The sequence below is a fragment of the Pleurodeles waltl genome, chromosome 1_2 (assembly GCF_031143425.1).
Source record: "Pleurodeles waltl isolate 20211129_DDA chromosome 1_2, aPleWal1.hap1.20221129, whole genome shotgun sequence".
In the NCBI taxonomy this organism is placed as follows: Eukaryota; Metazoa; Chordata; class Amphibia; order Caudata; family Salamandridae; genus Pleurodeles; species Pleurodeles waltl.
This window is the reverse complement of record NC_090437.1, coordinates 484,671,727-484,690,368: the sequence shown is the minus strand read 5'-3', so window position 1 is coordinate 484,690,368 and position 18,642 is coordinate 484,671,727. Positions and strand designations below refer to the sequence as shown.

At 46.5% G+C, this 18,642-nt stretch overlaps 1 protein-coding gene across 1 annotated transcript in view; it reads right to left on the bottom strand.

Annotated features, from left to right (window-relative positions):
• The window catches only part of DKK2 (dickkopf WNT signaling pathway inhibitor 2), a 219,961-nt gene extending 214,351 nt beyond the window's left edge, over window positions 1–5,610 (bottom strand). The window contains exon 1 of the mRNA XM_069241195.1: window positions 4,526–5,610. Coding sequence (XP_069097296.1) covers window positions 4,526–4,759 — 234 coding nt within the window. The 5' untranslated portion in view covers window positions 4,760–5,610. The remainder of the gene's footprint in view (window positions 1–4,525) is intronic.
• Between the last annotated feature and the right edge of the window lie 13,032 nt (window positions 5,611–18,642).

The window sequence follows — 18,642 nt, the reverse complement described above, 5'->3', positions numbered from 1 at the left end:
TGTAACTATGGAAGGAGAGGGGCGATGGGAATGGGGGAAGAAAATGAGAAAGGAAATGAGGGGGGAGATAGGAGTGGTAACAGGTGCTTGAATGGAGTCGACATTAGGAGCAGTCCACCTCCAAGTGGTTCGGGAGGGAGGTGCGGCCCAGAGATCAAACAAAGGGCATGATTTGCTAAGGGAGTGGCGGGCTTCTAGGGGGTGTTACAGGTGTGTTCTAAGTTGGAAGGGAGTTAACGGGTTTTGATAAGGACACTTAGGAGTGGGCACAATGTATGGTTTGTTTTGTGCCTGAGGAGGAGAACCATCTTGAGGAGTGGTAGTGCTCAGAGAAATTATGGTTTTGGAAGACCATTTGGGATTATGGAACTAGTAAATGACGTCAAATATGTTTAGAGCAGAAGCTTTTGTGTTGATTTTAAAAGAGGACACTGGGGTTTGGTTAGGCATCTTCATGTGAAAGGAGGATTAATTAGGATGTATGCGATTAGCTAGATTTATTGGTTTATTTTAAAAGATCAGACACACAAAAGGTAGCGAGACGAATGCTTGCAATAAGTTTAACCACTGGAAATCGCTCGCCGAAGTCACTGCTCTGCCACTGACATCTGTGATTAGTGGGGCGTCTTCTAACACTCATTCGCGGCTGGTCTTGTGAGAAGGAAACGATGCGTTCCCCCGTCCCTCCCTCCTAGCCAGAGGAAGCGCACTTTGTCTTCTGGCGGTTCAGGGTGTGAGATTTGTCTGCCCCCCGAGAGGTGTGCGCCTGACAACGATATGTCACAGCGCTGCGCATATAACAGCAGCTCGGGGCGCCATGTGTGCTCCTGAGCCTACCGCCATTTGTCTGTTTAGGGGGTGAGACTTAGATCTCACCCGCCGCCCCGTAACCCCAACACACCCAAACGGAGCTCAGGAGTCCAAGACAACACGATTCCGTCATCGGGAAGAGCAACGTTGTTTCGGGAGCGTAATGTCGTGCTTTTCTGTCCCTTGCGCTCTCGTGCCCCAGGGCAACCGTTACAAAGGCTTGAATATAGCGCTTGGTGCCTTTGTGTGAGGGCGGGACCCTTTCAGTCCTAATATACACAAATGTGTGCCCCTTGCGCAGTCTAAGGACGCCCTCAAGTCCAACTGCCAAAATGACAGAGGGGAGGTGAATGGCAGAATACTTATAACTCGAGCCACATACTACCTGCCACACATTGCACTGTTTCTTGGCGCCTAAATGCTGTGTCATCCCACTCACTGGTTATCAAACACTCAGAAGATACTTTCCAAGATCAAGCTTACCTCCTGTCTGTGGGAAAAACAGCGTCGGAAGTAGTAAGGTGATGGATGTCCCTCGCTGAAACTACAGCAGCGACCTTACCGGTACTTAAGCTGCTCATCAGCATTAAAGTAGGGCGCTTCGTAGCACTTTAAAAAGCAGTTTATAAACCAGTATTTGAAAGCGCCCACTTTTTTTTTTTTTAATTCGCAAGGGCCGGTATCACACGAAGGGAGCTCTGCAGATGCTAACTGAAGGCATGGAGCATTATTACAAAACATTTTTGACTGGCGTTATTTCATATCCTTGGTGGTAGGTTAAGGCAGTGCTTGCTCTAAACATTCTTCTTACTACATTAGCATTTAAATAAGATTCTAGAGGTAGTCATGCTTGAAAACTAGATTTTTGTATATTTGTTGTATGGCTTCTTCTTGTGGTGGTGATGTCTTCTGCTGTTTGTGGCGGGGTGTTTTTATGCTACATTTTTGCAATATGATTTTTGTTGTGTTGTACTGTGGTTGTCTTGCATTCTATTTTGACTGCTTCATTGCATTGTGCCCTGTTGTTTTTAATTGTGTTATGTGAAGTGTGTGCTATTGTGTTATGTTCTCTTGTTTACTTGATCTGTCAACAAATGTTGCTACATTTGGAGCCAAAGGTTGCACGTGCCTTTACACTTCCTGTAACAAGCAACCATTTATCATTGTCTCAGGTGGTAACATACCACTGCTTTAGCTCTTCAATGACATAAGGCAGTAGTCACCCAAAATTATGACAGAAAGAGGCCAGATCCCAAAACATTTTCGACTGGCACTACTTCATGTCCTTGGTGGTTAGTTAAAACGTTGTTTGTCCCAAAAACCTTTTTTACCACAGTACCGTTGAAAACAGGATTCCGGAAGTGGTAATGTGTGACAAGAACATTTGAGCACTTTTGTTGTGTGTCATCCTGTTATTGTGGTGATGTAGGTTTTTTGTGCAGCTGTGTCTTTGTGCTCTATTAATGGAATGTGATTTTGCTGTGTTGTTATCACTGCCTTAATTTACCATCAAGAACATGAAATGGGTGAGTCAAATATGTTTTGTTATCCGCCCCATGTGTCTATCTGGGCTTAGTGACTATCTCAGAGGCACACGTCAGAGTGCTGGCTGATTATGGCCTGGGAACCACCAAGGAACCACAAAAAAATAGGCTCTGCCTTAATCTCTTGTCAAACAGAAGGCCTGTTTTAAGGCGTGGATGAAGTGGGCAATTGCCAAAGGACCACACCTTGCAAGGGTCCCCTGGGAAGTAAACTTTTTCTCTGTCTCATGTATGTCTATTTCTCCATCTCAACCTTTAATGTATTATTCAACATCGTTTGGCACCATGGGACTTGAATTAGGAGATAATAGGTAATAAAATGCAAAGTTGTTTGAAACAAGGGTGCCTATATATGCCTTGCCCGAACCCCCAAAATCCTTAAGATGACACTGCCAGCACATCAATATTAAATCAGGGGATGTATTGCACAAAGGGGGTTATTACAACTTTGCAGGAGGTGTTAATCCCTCCCAAAAGTGACGGTAAAGTGACGGATATACCACCAGCCGTATTACGAGTCCATTATATCCTATGGAACTCGTAATACGGCTGGTGGTATAGCCGTCACTTTTGGGACGGATTAACACCACCTCCAAAGTTGTAATAACCCCCAAAGTGTCCTGGTGGCGCAATGGGCATGTGCACCCTCTGTGTGCACCCTCGAGCACTTTGGTATTACAGAAGGGGCAGCATACGCTTGTGCAGCCCCCTTCTGTAATACTGACAGTGTTAGCACACTATAGCACCAGCACAGTCTCAAAATAGCATTCCCTCATTTGCATGAAGGTGTTGCCTCATGCAAATGAGAAAAATCTCTTTGCTTTTGCGCCCACACTATATTATGGACATGGATGCAAAGGGGAAGAAGCCATCAGAAGGCGTACTGAGATTGCACCACAAAAAGAATGGGGGGTGGAGGGGGTCCAATGTATCCCCCAAACATCCCCCAGCAAGTGGGTGCAGTCACTCACAGTACCCACCTGCAGGGGGATCTCTGTCACCTCTGCATAGTTTAGGGGGGTGCTCCCTGCACTGTGGAACAGGGACTGGGTGATTAAAGCAGCTGCTCTGTATTTCGCTTAATTCACTGCCCCCAGGGCAGGGCAGCCCAGGGTCTGTGGATGCCCTGAGGGCAGTGCATTCACTGTAATCTGGCACACTGTTCACATTTGCACCCAGCTTACCTGTTTGAAAGTTTGAAACAAGAACAGCGAGCCCTTTGCCTAATATGGCCTAGACAGGCACTGAAGGGTTCTTGTCATGCTGTGGAATCAAAACTGAGGCAATAAACTGCACCCTGTGCATCACAGGTTGTCTCTATAGCGCCAACTCATCACCTCCTGGCTGTTTCTGGACACTTTGGGCCAGAGGTATCAAAGAGTGTGCGGTGTCTATGGGAAAATGTGTTCGTGCATATGGCCCTTTCCAGCTATGCATCATAGTTTCCCCATACTATAGTTTGCACCTCAGACAGCCAGTGTGCCAAGGTCGGTGTGTGTTGTGCAGGCCATGGCAGCGAGGCTGCTAGTGCTACTCTTGCAACATGTCCTAATAGTAGCACTGTCTCCACCGTTGCCACTATTACTAACAGTGCCACAGGTCTACACTACTCATAGGTTTCCATCTTATATTGCTACTCCTGGTGCAACGACGTCTACTCTCTCTACTACAGGCACTATTAATATTGTTTATATTATTATTATTTGTACTTTTATCGTTTTACGTTTTTTTCTAATAGTACTACTATTCTTCTGTCACTACTGCACCTGGCACCATTATTACTGTTAATAATACTGTCAGAACCTGGACTGCTATTGTTGTTTCACTGCTACTGTCCACAGTGTTTGTGCTTTTACAATTAACAGTACAATTTTTCTGTCACAGCTTTCACTGACAGGATCACTACTGTTCATATCACTAGTACTAATTATACTAACACTACTAGTAGTTACTACAACAGCAGCGACTACAACTATTGCTACAGTTAATGGCGCATCTATTTGACTATTCGCAGCATTACCCCTGCTACGCGACTAATAGCACAAACTTTGTTAATCATAAACTTTTGTTTTCTCTATAGCGCCTGGCGTCACACTCTCGGCGCTGCAGCGAACCGCTATTGGCTCAGCATCGTATATTCCATGGCAGGGCGGTGACAGCAGCTTACCTACCTGGCCAAGGCTCTTGCCCTTCTTGTGCGTGGCTCCGTGGAAGGCGCCAGTGGTCCTGTTGGAGACAGCCGGGGTGGGCGGGTGCCCCAGCAGGACAGACCTGATGGAGTTGTCCTTAGCCCGGGTGCTGGCCTGCTGCGCGCCTTCCCCAGGCAGCAGCAGCAGCAGGGCTGACGCCAGGCAGAGGAGCGACCAGCGCCCCGAGGACCCCCCGCTCCATTCGAGCCGCAGCATGGTCGTCGCCTGGCGGGGGGACACAGAGCTGAGGGCACAGAGGGAGAAAGTGCTCCTTCAGGACAAGTGCGCTGCTCAGTCTGCCCCAGGGGTCCACTGCGCGCGAGGATGGGAGAGCACCGAGAGTTCCGCGGACAGGAGCTTAAAACATTCCTGAAGCTGCTCATGTGCCGGTAAGATAGCACAGGGGGTTGAAGGCTAGATGAGGCGACTAAGGTGCATTTGTGGGTCTGAATTCCAGTCGTCTGATTCAGCTTTTCATCTTCCCAAGGCCGATAAAATGAGGACCAATTTAGATTGTATTTGAGTGCATACACAAATGGTCTATGTGCAGTACTCTCGACGAAACCGCTATATTGCGTATTGTTTTCACAAATGCTGTTCAGGGTGCGGATAAATCTGGGGCAAAGCGGCAAAAGGTGCAATTGGGCAAAGGAACTGCGTTTTTTCCCTTGTATGGCAAATGCTGAAATTCTCCAGAGGTTAAGGTCAATGAATTGAGTCACATTCTAGGCGCTTTTCCGCCGAAGTCACCCTGCACATTCATCACAGGTCCAAAGGAGATGGTTGTCTCTGGATGTCTGCAGAACATATGTATACAGATTTCAGACTTGGCCCGGGTCTCCCTCAGTGGTGCTGCCCTGGTGCCCTCAGACGCGCCGTCTCTGCTGGGGAGGTAGAGAGGTCGGAGGGCGCCCACGATGTGAGGATGAGAGCAGTAGTCTGGGGAGTAGGGAGGGCCTCGTGTACCAGGCTGGCGCAGGAGAAACAGCTGTAAAGCATCACACCCCCGGGCAGGCGGGCTCTCGCTCTCATCTGCCTCCTTCTCTGGGGTCTGCCCTTTTATTACCGCACTCCTTTCTTTTATAGGTTTCCACAATGGGTTCCGTCCCTCCGCCCCATTCAGGAGTGACAAAGAGTGAAACCGATCCCCTAACGGCTCCCACTGCAGACCGAGGACGGGTGAGGAGGCGGCAGCTGCGGGCCTGCTGTATCTTGGGGAGGAAGAGCGGAGGGGGTTCACGGCCCCACAAATGAAGATGCAGAGTTTAGTCCCAGATAGAGCCGGGCACAGGCTCTGGATCTATAGGAGGGTCCTAGCCCCTGCTGGAGGGGGGGGGGAAGGGGCAGCACACCCCGATTCCTGCGCCTCCCCGTAAGCCAGTTACAGTACCTTCAGGAAAACAAACGCCATGCCAGGAGACTGGTATGGGTATCCCCACACCACTTTCAGAAAGACTGACACTTCTCCGGTTGTTAAAGTCATAAGGTGGACTTGGACATCAGAATATATACATATTCACAAAAAAAGATTACAGTTAGGTTCTGAATTTACTCATACAAAACCATAGCAGTTAAGCAGTTAGAGTTCTTTCAAGTAACTATAACTTGCGGCCTAAGATAACTATAACTTGCGCCTTCCCTATGCACAGGTTTTTCTTCCAAAATTTGACTGCTAATATTTCATTTATACTTTTAAGGACGCTATGGAAGCTCTCATGATTGCTGAAATATCGGCAGTAATTAGTAGTGCTTGGCAAGGGCCTGTGTTACCTTAGGGCAAGAGTTATAGTTACTTGAAAGAACACTAACTATAATTGCTGAATTTCTATTGATCTGTACAAGCAAATTCAGAACCTAACTATAACGTCCCTGTAACCTTTGTTTTTTTCATTGAATTTCCAAAGTTTTTTAAATTCTATTTTCTAACTATAACATTCCTGTAACCTTTAGCTTTTTCAGTGAATTTCTACATTTTTTAACTGAAAGTATATTTCATTACTATACGTTAATCCAACCACCACTGAGCACGGTCTTTGGCCAGGCCCTGCGAGCAACCAAACCTCGTGCTGCACACTGCCTTTGGCCGTGCTCAGCAGAGGTAGGGCGCAGGACCTGGCCTGTGGCCGGGCCCTGCGGCCAACGCCTATAACCACCTGGTCATTCACAGCTGGGGTTGGCTGCAAGGCCTGACCTCCAGCCAGTCCATTTGGCTGACCCAAATAACAACCCAACCTTGCACCCTCCCCAGGCCGATCTCGGCCCCGGGGAACACATCCCCCTGGGCCTGACCTAAATATTTAGTTTTGGGGGGGGGGGGGCACAGGGGGCCGCATGGCCCCCTCCTCAGGCTGATCTTGGCCCCAGGGACCACAACGCCCTAGGCCTAGCCTAACTATATATTTTTATAGAGGAGGGTGGCCGAGTGCCTCCCCACACCCCAGGCTAATATCGGCCCGGGGACCCTATCCCCAAGGGTCCAGCCTAAATATTTTATTTTGTGTCACACCGCCCCCTCCCAAGGCCGATCTCAGCCCTGGGACCTCAATCCCCAGGGCCCAGCCCAATAATTCATATTTTTGGGGGGAGGGAGTGCCACAGTGCCGCACAGACCCCCTCCCCAGGTCACTCTCAGCCCTGGGGACTCCTCCCCCCAAGGTGTAACCTAATTATTTAATTATTTTGAGGGGGACGGTGGCCACCCGGCCCCCCCCCCAGGCCGATGTCGGCTCCAGGGACCCCATTGCCAGGGGCCCAGCCATTTGACCTATGTGCCCCAGGGCACCCAGTCACAATGTTGGGGACTGTGGAGGGAACCCGAAGGCCCCCACATTCCCAGCTAGCTCCCTGCCTCCTGCTGGAGCCAGCATTGCTGTCACAGAGAGGGAGCTGCTCTCTGTCAGAGCAGTTTCCTCTGTTTCCCTGCCTGTATCTTTGCAGGCAGGGAGTCAGAGGAAACCTCTGATTGACAGCTCACCCTTGCTGAGAGTAGAGTGTTTGCTTGGTCGTGGGAATTGGCTGCCTGGGGCATATCAGGAGCTGGCTGTTGGGGAAGGGGGGTGGGTGGCAGTCCCCAGGCAATCAGTGGCTCCACGAGAGGGGTTGCGCAGTTCTCCAACAACAAAAGGAGCCCCGGGGAGGTGGTGGTCCCTGGGGCTGTGGGGTGTGAGGGGGGCTGTGCAGCCCCCCGCATACAATTAAAGATGCTCTGGAGGGGTGGTGGTCTCCGGGGCTGTAGGGGGCCGGTGGTCCCCTATATAATATAAAGCCCTGAGGAGGTGGTGGTCCCCGGTGCTGTGGAGGACCAGGCAGCCCCCCCACATTTCATTTTTTTAAAGCCCAGGGTAGGTGGCGGTCTCCTGGGGCTGAGGGGGGACCATAGGGGCCCCTGCACCAAAATGTAAATGCCCCCAGGACCTGGCCCACCTGGGGGCATCACAGAAACAAGCACAGGAGCCCGCATTTGTTTAAAAAAAAAAACATTTTTATCACAAATTTTGCCAAAATTTAAAAAAATAACTGTTTTTTAGCACTAGTGGGTCCCACCGGGACCACCAGAGCTAAGGGGTCAGGGTGTCCCTACCCTGGCCCCTTTTCCTTTTTTTTCTTCCTTTTTTGTGGGACTTGGCTGAATCTGAGTACCAAGATGGCTGCCGAAACTTCCTGGTTTGAAGTGTTGGCAGCCAATCAGAGCTCTGCATTTTCCATGCATGAGCTCTTAATGTTTGTGAAGTCGCAGGCAGAGATACACAAATTAGTTTCCCCTTTAATATCTCAAAAACTACTGAACAAATTTACACCAAATAAGCGAAATCACAACCTGTGTACTGAAAGCTAGCTTCCTGTACTTCTGTCCAGTGGTTTGGGCTGTAGCCGTTTCTAAAGGTCCTATTGGAATTAACATGGGAATTGCAACTTTTTTGACCGTCCCCTTTTTCTTGCCCCCCTGCTTGATGGAAACTTTCCATGCGCAACATGAATCAACGGGGCACCATTAAAAAAAAAAAGTGTGAAGCTTCCTAAAACCATGCTAAAGACATAGGCAAGTAAAAAATTATTTTTCTACGGAAACATGGTTCTAACTATAACTACCTAGTGGCAATCACCACTAGGTTTTTATATATAGGTTTATATATATACACATAATAATACAAATAATATTTAAACATGGTAATAACTATAATGTAAAATGCCTAGTAACATTATTGATGATAATTGCCAATAATTTTAAGGATTATAATATTGTAAAATGCCACCTCACGTGGCATTTTGCAATATTTTATTCATCAGTACTATTGTTAATAATAATGACTGATGTTATTAAGTATTCTACATTATTATTGTTACTATAATTTTAACTATTATTTGCATTATCATATTGAACGTCATTGGAAGTACTGCAAGCATGTTTATGGATAAAAGTAAAAGCATTAACAGTCGCGCAGCATTCCTTGAAATATTACTGGTTTAAAAATGTTCATAATTATCATAGTTGTTTTTATTCTTATATTATAGCCGTAATTAGAAATTTTGAAAAAGGTCTCCATCTTTATTGCTATATAAACTTTTACCGATAGTAGGAATGTAAGCAGTAGCGCGCTTAACTGTAATACCTTTCACTGTTTGTCAGGCGGTTAGTAAAAGCAGAAAGTCGAGTTATTCTGAAGCTTGGATTTCGCTCCGCGCCACAGAAAGCCCCTGTGCTGAGAATTTTCCAGCAGGAGAACTCTTCTCTGTGCGAGCACCGCTGTCTCCCCTCGTTCCCCCCCAATCCCCCTCCCCCTCCGACGCCCCCATACCCCACCCACCTCTCTTCAACCACCCCTCGCAGCGCTTCCCTCCTATGATTGTTTTGGGTCTGAACGCTCTTCTCTGGCCCGGAGGAAAGGTACCCGCCTTCGGAGCACGGGGGACACAGCAGCTGTCCGAAAACCCACAGCTCACGTTTCTTTTTCCCGTGGGTGCTGCTTGTTTCTAAGCGCTATCTGCCGCACAGCAGGGGGTGGTATGTGCCTTTTATTCACCACAATACTACTGCACCATAATATGAAGAGTACATTTTTGGCAGTCAAATATAGCGCGAACTCGAGCCGAAGGTATCGGAGCGCTTTACACGAGCAACGGTTACGTTACACAAGAATACATACATTATTGCAAGGACACATTACAGCCACCCTGCTCTTGTCGCGACGTTCCACGCATGGACTGGCTGGACGAGTGAATAATGAAAATAATGCTTTGGAGCGCTCCGTTACCCTAGAAAAGGTTTCGCAGCCCAGGGAACTCTATACTACGGCAGGGGACGAAGATTGAAAGTCACCCTAATCTATCCCTTCTACCCACAACAGAGGCCGATAGCCACCCTACTCATAAAACAAATACCACCCACTCGCTCCGCATACCTCAAAGCAAGTGAAGCTTCTGCTGTGTAATTAATTGTAGGACTTCACGGACTTACATCCATGACATGCGCAGTGAGACTCTCTCTCGCCTTATATTGGGAGTGATTCATGACTGTTAAAGGCTGGTGCTCTTTTTCACTTCAAATACCTTTATAATTACTTACTCTGTGTCTACTTGTCTTCAATGACACCTTGTTATTCTGAAAAGTGATCAAGAGCATAAACGTTGGAATATCGTTTCTCCGGAAAACCCTCCTTGTCGTAATTGACATGTTCACTGATAGCCATTGGATGGCGCTACTGCTCCGAGTGAATAATGTCTAAATATCATCTGTGCTCACTTTGCACAAACGTAAAGTGTTGCTGTTACCAATTGATCTGGTGCTCTCTTTTATCAACATCAGAAGCTTGAAAGGCTGAGTTGGCCTTGCCAGCATTTAAGTTTATGACATGCAAATACCAGAAACAAACGTTTATTACACCCTTGGAGGGCGCTCCGCAGACTGTGAGCCTATGCCTGCTGTCTCCAGCCGGCAACACAGTGTGAGAGCCTGGGAGCCTACTGCCATGTATGTTTAACCCACCGAGACTGCCTGCCAAACATACATGGGCAGTGAGGGGGAGTGCTGTGTACTCCCCTACAGTGCTGGTCACAGTTTGTTATCATTACAAAATGTTTGTAGCTGCTGCTGTTGGCGGGGGCGCCCTGGCAGAGAAGCAGCGCCTGGCCTAAGCATGTTACTGTCATAGGATGTGTTGCATGTGCATTGCTCATGTTGTGCTCACTACTAGCATCATTTGAACACTACTGCGATGTAACGCACTGCTGTGAGCGCCCTCTCATCCCAAGTTGTGAACGGGCTTCTGCCTCTGTATGAGGGTATGATTTATAAAGATTTTCCTGTGTGTAAGTGTGACTTACTTTGAATTCCCAGGACTTAGCCACATATTTTCCTGGAAAACACACTTTAAATTGGACCCTGAAGTGCCCCGCGGCACTCCTGCCTTTCCCTATCAAACCAACCTTACTCCCACATAATGTGCGGAGTGGTTCGATGGAGAAAAAGGCTGCCGTTTATTGACAACTATTCATTGAACAAATACACCCGCCTATCAATTCTTACTTTCCCAGCATCAATTATCGATTCCTTAAAGGTACACCTCACAGGTTCAATGATTAATCTTGTCATTTATGTCGGCTTAATACCTCGTTCTGCCCCGGGCCGGACCACAAGTGATGCCTCTGCCCTGTGTCTTATCCTTCTTCATTTACCCAACAGAGACCCTGCCGTGTGGCATCCCACGTTCCACTGGGTCATGGTACACTCTCAGTGCGCCTTACCCTTGCAGGATGACCGTTCACACTCCACTCCTTCACCTTGACTACTGCAACATCTGCTTCCACTCAAGCCGTATCTCTGCCATGGTCTAGGGTGGGGCCACTGGAATTAAGCAGCGGGGGAGGGCCAAAATATGCGGCACAGGTGAGTAAATTATGCGGCAAGAAGAGTCAAATTATGCAGCATAATGGGACACATTTTGTGATAGTATTGCTTCATTATTTTGTCAATTTCAAACTTATTAACAATTTCTGGGCATTGGTTGCACCTCATTAGTACCAGTTTAACACCCAGATATAGTAATAAGACACAAAAATATAACTAGCCAACCTTTTCCAAGGGTCTTCCATTGTGCGGCAACGTGTGTCTCTCCATTTATAGTAACATTTGAACTGTTTGAGCTAGAAACAATTTTTTTGGTTAAAATCTGAAATTATGCGGCAATCAATGAAATATGTGGACAATGCGGCAAATCTATAATTATGTGAAACTCGCGGTAGTCACACAATTGTATAATTCCAGTGGCCCTGGTCTGGGGTGGGTGGAGGGCTACCACTTTTGCAGCACAGCACCCTGTTCTCGAGGGCCAGTTTGGGGGTGGTGTGCTTCTTTTCATGCTTTTCTCTCTTATTTCTGACACTGGGCAATTTGAAGACCATGACAACTACAATTACAACCATCTGGGCTCCACCAAACCAACAGGACCTGGGCCCTTGGCTTGGGTTAGCCTTCCTGGTCGGCTGCCCCCTGATTTGGCCAGGTGTAGGAAAGAGGAGTACTATGTGGTTTGGGGGTTAGTCCTCACCATTTAATTCTCTAACAATACCCCAGAGATGGTCCTTGGATTCACACTAGTAAATCCTTACCTCATTCCTAGTAGTGTGGCAAAGAGTAGTCAGGCTTTACTTAGAGGACATGTGTTAAGCATTTCGCAGCACAAACATGGACAATAAGTAATTGACACAACTCGAAAGAAATCTGACACCAATTTATAAAAATAGAGCTTATTTATATATAAATTTAGACACCAAAACTAACAGTATCGATTTGGGAGAACCAGAGATATTGATTTTGAAAGCAATAGAAAATCACTGCAGAAATGACATTTAAACATTGCATTAAAGTCAATCGGAAAATGTCATATGTTGCAAAAATGCACATAAAGGACAAGTTGTATGGAACCCTTGGAGGGGTGGTGACGGGGGTGGTTAAGTAGTGCAGTCACTGGGAGCGTATCATGACAGTCAGAGCAGTTTTACCTGGCCTGTGGATTCCAGGTGCAGAGTTGTCCTGGCTGTCCGTGGTACTGAACGGGACTCGCGTTGATTTCAATGGCAGGGATGCTACTGGTGACAAACAACTACTTGGGGGTCAAGCTGTGGGGAACCCTTTCAGGGATAAGATAGTGCGGGCCCTGGGACCAGGACACAACAGTGAGTTCACTTCAACCAGGTCTGTGGAGTCCAGGTGCAGAGTTGTCCTGGCTGTCCATGGTGCTGAACCGGGCTCACACTGGTGCTAATTTTGCCACTGGTACTATGATGCTAACAAAAAGATACAAAATCTCAACTGGGACTGGGTTGAAGATGTCTGATGCAGGTTGCACGCTGTGCCCTGCACCTGCAGCGTCACATGAAAGGGTTATTTACAGGGTTGGCAGCCAACAAAACTTAGTAGCTGAAATGGGGCGGAATTCTTTGGAAAGTTACAGGGGTCTGAGGGAGTGAGTATCGGCCTGAAACTTGGAGAGAGGCTGGACTACAACTCCCAGAAGACATTGGACCACCTGGTTTTTAATGATCACACGGCGGGCCTGATGGTTGGTGAAATTTTGAATATGGTGGTCATTTTTACCTGCAATTTGCAGGGGACAAGTGACATTAGTCCAAGGGAGATTGAAGGCACTTCTGGCTTCCACACGTGTCCATCTAGTTGGGAGTGATGAGTTTCAGCCAAGGACCAAGGTAGATCATTCAGTTCTCAGTCTGGGACAAAGTTTCCCTCCTTTGCTATGGAGCAGTGGGCAGAGTCCGGTTGTAGGTGAGCATAGCTTCTTCTAGTCCTTCTTTGAAGTTGGTTGGTCAAACCTGAAGTTCTGATGTCAGGAGTGTCCCTTAAATTCTGGATTTAGGAGAGTTAGGGGTTTGGAGACTTGTGGCCAAAGGGCATCTAGCTAGTACAGCTAATCCCCCCCAGAGGTGACCACATCCAGAGGAACAGATCACCTTTAGCTACCCAGAACCTTCCATTCTGCCACTCTCAAGATGGCAGAAACTAACCAGAAGGTGTGGTCAGCCTTCTGGGGGTGTGCACAGTCCTGCATACCTAAGTTTCTGCCTTTCTACAAGCAAATGTGCCTGGAGCAAGGAGAGGGCTGTTTCTTCGTTGGAGGATCGCACTGATGGCTTTCAGGGGCGATGCAGCCTTCGAAGCTCACTGCCCTGAGGCTCTATTCATTCGCCCGGCTGTGGGGCAGGAAGGTGTGACTTCCTGTCCACCTCAGCCTTTTGTTCTGACCTCTAGGAGTGCCCAGGCTGCCTGGCAGGAGATCAGAACTCTTTCCCGTGCTTGCTGCTGCCAAGATAAAGAGTGGACTGCTAGGCCAGAACACATAGGAGGGTGGCAAATATGTGTGGGCAACCTCTAGTGCGCCACCTGGGTACATACCAGCTGTTCCTTGACATTAGATTCATGTTGGGGAGAGAAGGCACGTTGATTGACACCAAACTTGACATCTCTAGGCAATACCATAAGGGAGCTAGCAGCCCTGGTCAACGGGGCTTAAGTCCCATATCCTATGGACCGGCCTGCATTTATAATGTACCTTAAAGGAAAAGACACTATAGAAGCATATAAGCTTGTGCTCACATGCCTGCACCTCAAATATAATGCACCCTCCCGCCTGGGCTGCAGAGTGTAAGGCAGTGCACAGGACTGTGCTACTCATGGTGACGGCATAGTCGAACCTGAGCTGTTTGAACCGCTTGGGCAGTCTGCAATGGCAGACCTGCATCAGGAGTTTCAATGGGTCATCTAGGTTGGCACAACCTAGTGCTTCAGCCCTTGCGACCCCTTTCCCATTTATGCCCTGGGTACTCTGGGTACCATTTACTTGGGGCTTATGAAGGGGTAAAGTATTGCCAATTAGGAATTCACCATGTCGACATGACATTTTGGAGAGAGGACACATGCACTGGGGCCTGGTGAGGAGGTCTCAGCGCTCTATCAGAGTCGAAAAACCAACATGGATGGATTCAAATGGGGGCAAAAAGTGTGGGGGGCATCTGCAAAGAGCTCCGTCTTCTTATACAACACTCCTCCCTAGCCAAAACACCCAGGAGACTTAGCCCAACCCGGGACAGTTTACCTTGCCTGTATTTATCTAAATTTGTACTTTTTAAAATCGATATATTTTTTAATTTGGTTTGTTTCCTTTGCTTGTTGGAGTGAACATTAGATCTTCTCATTCATTTATATGATTTTAACCTATAGATGTTTTTTAATCTGTCCCTACTACTAAGCAAAAGGAGAGTATAGTGATGTGTCTTGGACAGAGTTTGGTTTCCCCTGTTTTTAGCTTTCTTTCCCATTGCTCATTTTCCATGTACATTTTAGGTACATTACATTTTTAGCGGTATTATTTGTTATGTACAAGCTTACGTGATATAATTCTGAGAAGGCAGGGTACATGATGCTTGTTTCTAGCTGGCTTTCTTAGGAACACTCTCTCCCAGGCTTCATACAGAACAAGATATTCTGGGTGCCATGTTGCCAGTTCAGGCAACAGCTTCTAATTCCAGACCAAGCATCACATTAGAGCTACATCTTCTAACAGTGCAGTTTTATTATATAAGCAATGCACTGACCAGAAGGGTCAGAAGGGTATTCCAACCGTGACCATTGTGGAATCGCTGTGCTTGACAAAGCAGCTTTGCTGTTACTGATCTATCAGCCTCCAGATGAGGACTTTCATTCACAACACAGGCAGACTCCTGACACCGTTTTCAGTTATGAGGCTAACAATGAGGCTAATTCCTTGGCCTAAACCCAAATATGCTCTCTTTCGGATATTAGGGCCCAGTAGGAATCTCTAGAATTTCTAGAACCAACTAACAATGGTGGGAATGTTCATTATTTTCACCATGTTCATAATGCTGATTATTTTGCTCTGTTTCATCTGCCTAATTATCACAGCTCATTCTATCTATACAAGATAACGTTGGTTTAAAAAAAATCTTTTGAAAACTGAGCATGTATCTTCTTTGCGTTTTCGCCTTGGCATACATGAGTAATATGACAAAGGGGTGGGATCTGTTTCCATGGCTTCCCTGGGGAGTCATAGTGTCATGTTTCAGGGTGCCACAAACCACCTTCTCCCTGTATGGTTAGGCGTTCAGGTGAGGCGCTGCGAGCTAGCCAGGAACAGGGCCAACACTTCTGACGGTGTGGAAGGACTCAGTCTCCCACATTCTGAAGTTCTACAGTCCCACACATGCAGTCCTGTTTCGTAATAGGAAGCACACCACATGGGGTTCAAAGTGGAGAAAAAGCAGTTGTGTGGCTACAGGGAAGCAGACAAAACGTTGTGAGAGAATATTCAGGGAAGACTGGATATTAGACTGAACAAAAGGCATGAATGCAGGAAAAAGTTGAGGTTGGCTGGAGAAGAGAATAGATAAAAGTGAGTGTAGCATGGCTGGCATGGAGAACAGTGAGCAACAGTCATGGACTGTATGGTTATTGATTTATTATTGTTGGTTAATGGGTTTATAAATTTACACAGTGTTCCTTGCCTTAAAAATGTGCCTTTCTAGCATTAGTTATATTTGGAAGAGACACTGGACAGTAGACGATTGCGTCAGCTTCACCCCATTTGTTTTTTTAATAGGCGAACAAAACAGTGTAGTGCTATTGCCTGCCATGTACACAGATCTTGTCTAGTGCCCTAGTCCTGGCTTTATCACACCTAGTAACTGATTACTTAGCTGTAAAAAAGGAGACATCATGAAGGTTTGTATAATAACCTCACACTGTTTCATATGAAGTTCACCCTCACGTATCATTTTGTGGTATGTGGCTCTTAATGACACATGCTGCTGGGCCGCAATATTTGTTCACTTTACCAATTCAGTGGCACTCATTTTATCACTCATGGAAGGCTGAAGGTCTGTCAGTCCTGAAAGAATTCAGACTGTGGCCTGTAGGTTTCATGCTGTATTTTACTGATACTTCAAACTATACAGTTATACTACAAGAAAAGCAAGGAACACCTGTTCTGATGCCTTTTTCATGAGAGAGCAGATGTGTCTGTAGCATTACATACGCATTCCCTTGGAAGGCTACAATGGAGTGTTACATGACACTACCTAATACATTTTTGACAGCACAAGTATCAGAACTAGAAAAATATGTGCACTTGTGGGATGTTTCAGAATCAGTGTCAAATGCTTTTCAGTCTAGGAAATAATTTTAACACAACGAATGGTGTGGCAGATAGAGGGGTGGAGGAGGTTCAGCATGTCAAATATTGAGGGTGGAAGGTGATAAGAAATGGGACTGAAGGGATATTTGCAAGTCCTGGATTTTCACGTATGGAGTCCATGCCACTCCTTTCTGAAATGCACAGGGACGTATAGGTGCTCCAGAGTCAGCATATGTGCATGGGTGACAGTCTAAGATAGACTTTAGTCCATCAGAATCCATGAGGTCGCTACATGTATTAAACAGGCATTGGCAAAGCCAATAGCTCTTGGCAATCCAACAGCTATAGGCCCGGATCGATGGTTCCTAAAGTGCATCAATACATGCAGAACTGGGGATTATGAAGGAGGTGGAAATCGCACGTGGAAAGGCTGTTGGAGATTCCCCATGCAACCTTTCAGGGCTGAGCTCAATGTGTGACATTTATGATTGCCGGTGATCTGGGAGCAACGTTGAAGGAAGAACAGATGGCTGGAATCTGGCTCTTCCACTGCCCACTCTTGTTGTGTCTTACTGAAGTGTAGGAGTTGATCATTCATGCAAACTATAAGTCGCCTTGTGTTTGTTTTAAATATTAAACCATTACAGCCATTGGTCTCTATAAGATATGTTGTATTGCTGATTATATATGCTCTAAAAAACTAGTACCTGTACATTAGAACTGCACAAATGAATCTATTTTATATGGAAAACAAAACTGGCTGTAGGAACACCAAGACGTTAACTTAAAAAAATTCTCTCACTTTAAAGTCAGAGAAAGAAAAGAAAACTGGCACCCTCGGAAAACAGTGTCTGACATTTGACCTCGGTCTTTAGATGCAAAGCAAATGTGACGAGATAAGATCAAGATTTACAGGCCTATTTACAGAGGACCTCGGAGCAAGTCAACACACGTGCTCGTGTGAAGTACTCTTTAATAAAGAAAAAAGTAGTTCCTAAACAGTTCCTAATCTAGGAGAAGTGGATGCATATGGTAATTGGTCCATGCTTTTGGGGTGCACTAAACACAGAAAGAGGCATGACAAATGCATGCATTGGACAAATAGGGAGAAACAATATGAGCGTGACGATGGAGCCAGCAAATGGGAAGCCTATGGGAGTGCTGAAGCCCACAAAGTATATACAACATGTCTCTTGGGGACAGCGCATGCACTGTGTAGCCGACACCTAAAAAGACTCAGAGCCTTCACAGATTGTTCTACCTTACAATCTCCATGAAGCAAGATAGACTTTTAATTGTGAACAATCTTTGATGTTGCTAACTCTTCCATATTCCAGATCTTAAGCAACTTTGCAGCATTCCAAAGCCCTGTACATTTTAAACATTCCATAGCAAAGGTGTTCAAGGCATTCCAAGACACACACACACACGAGTTGCAAGCACTGCACTGTTCAATTTCTTCAGCTTGTTTCAGTCACTGTCAGCTTTGATATGATTTAGTGAAGTAACTCTTTTGCTCACTGGAAAGGCTGCAGGGAATAGTGCAGAGCTACATTTCTTGGGGTGCACAGTTTCACACTGCTGACTGGGAGAGGAAAGTTATTCGCAAATATCAGCTGGCCTCAGTGATCCTAGCTAACAAGATGGGGCTTGCACCATAACCAGCACTGGGGGACTGAACTGAGCCCACAGCATCGCGATAAGGGTTCAAGATAAGTCACAGCCAGAACTCTTAACTAAAAAGAAGCAGATCAGGTCAGATACACTCTGCATGTTTCAGTGCTCAATGAACCATGCGTAGTGTGTTTGTTTGCACCATGTAACTGACGATTTGCCTTTTTTCATTTCTCGTCCCCATGGGATGTGTATATGGACATAAATAAGCAGCAGCTTAATGTGAAGCCCACCCTCTGACACCCTCGCTGATTAACACACAGC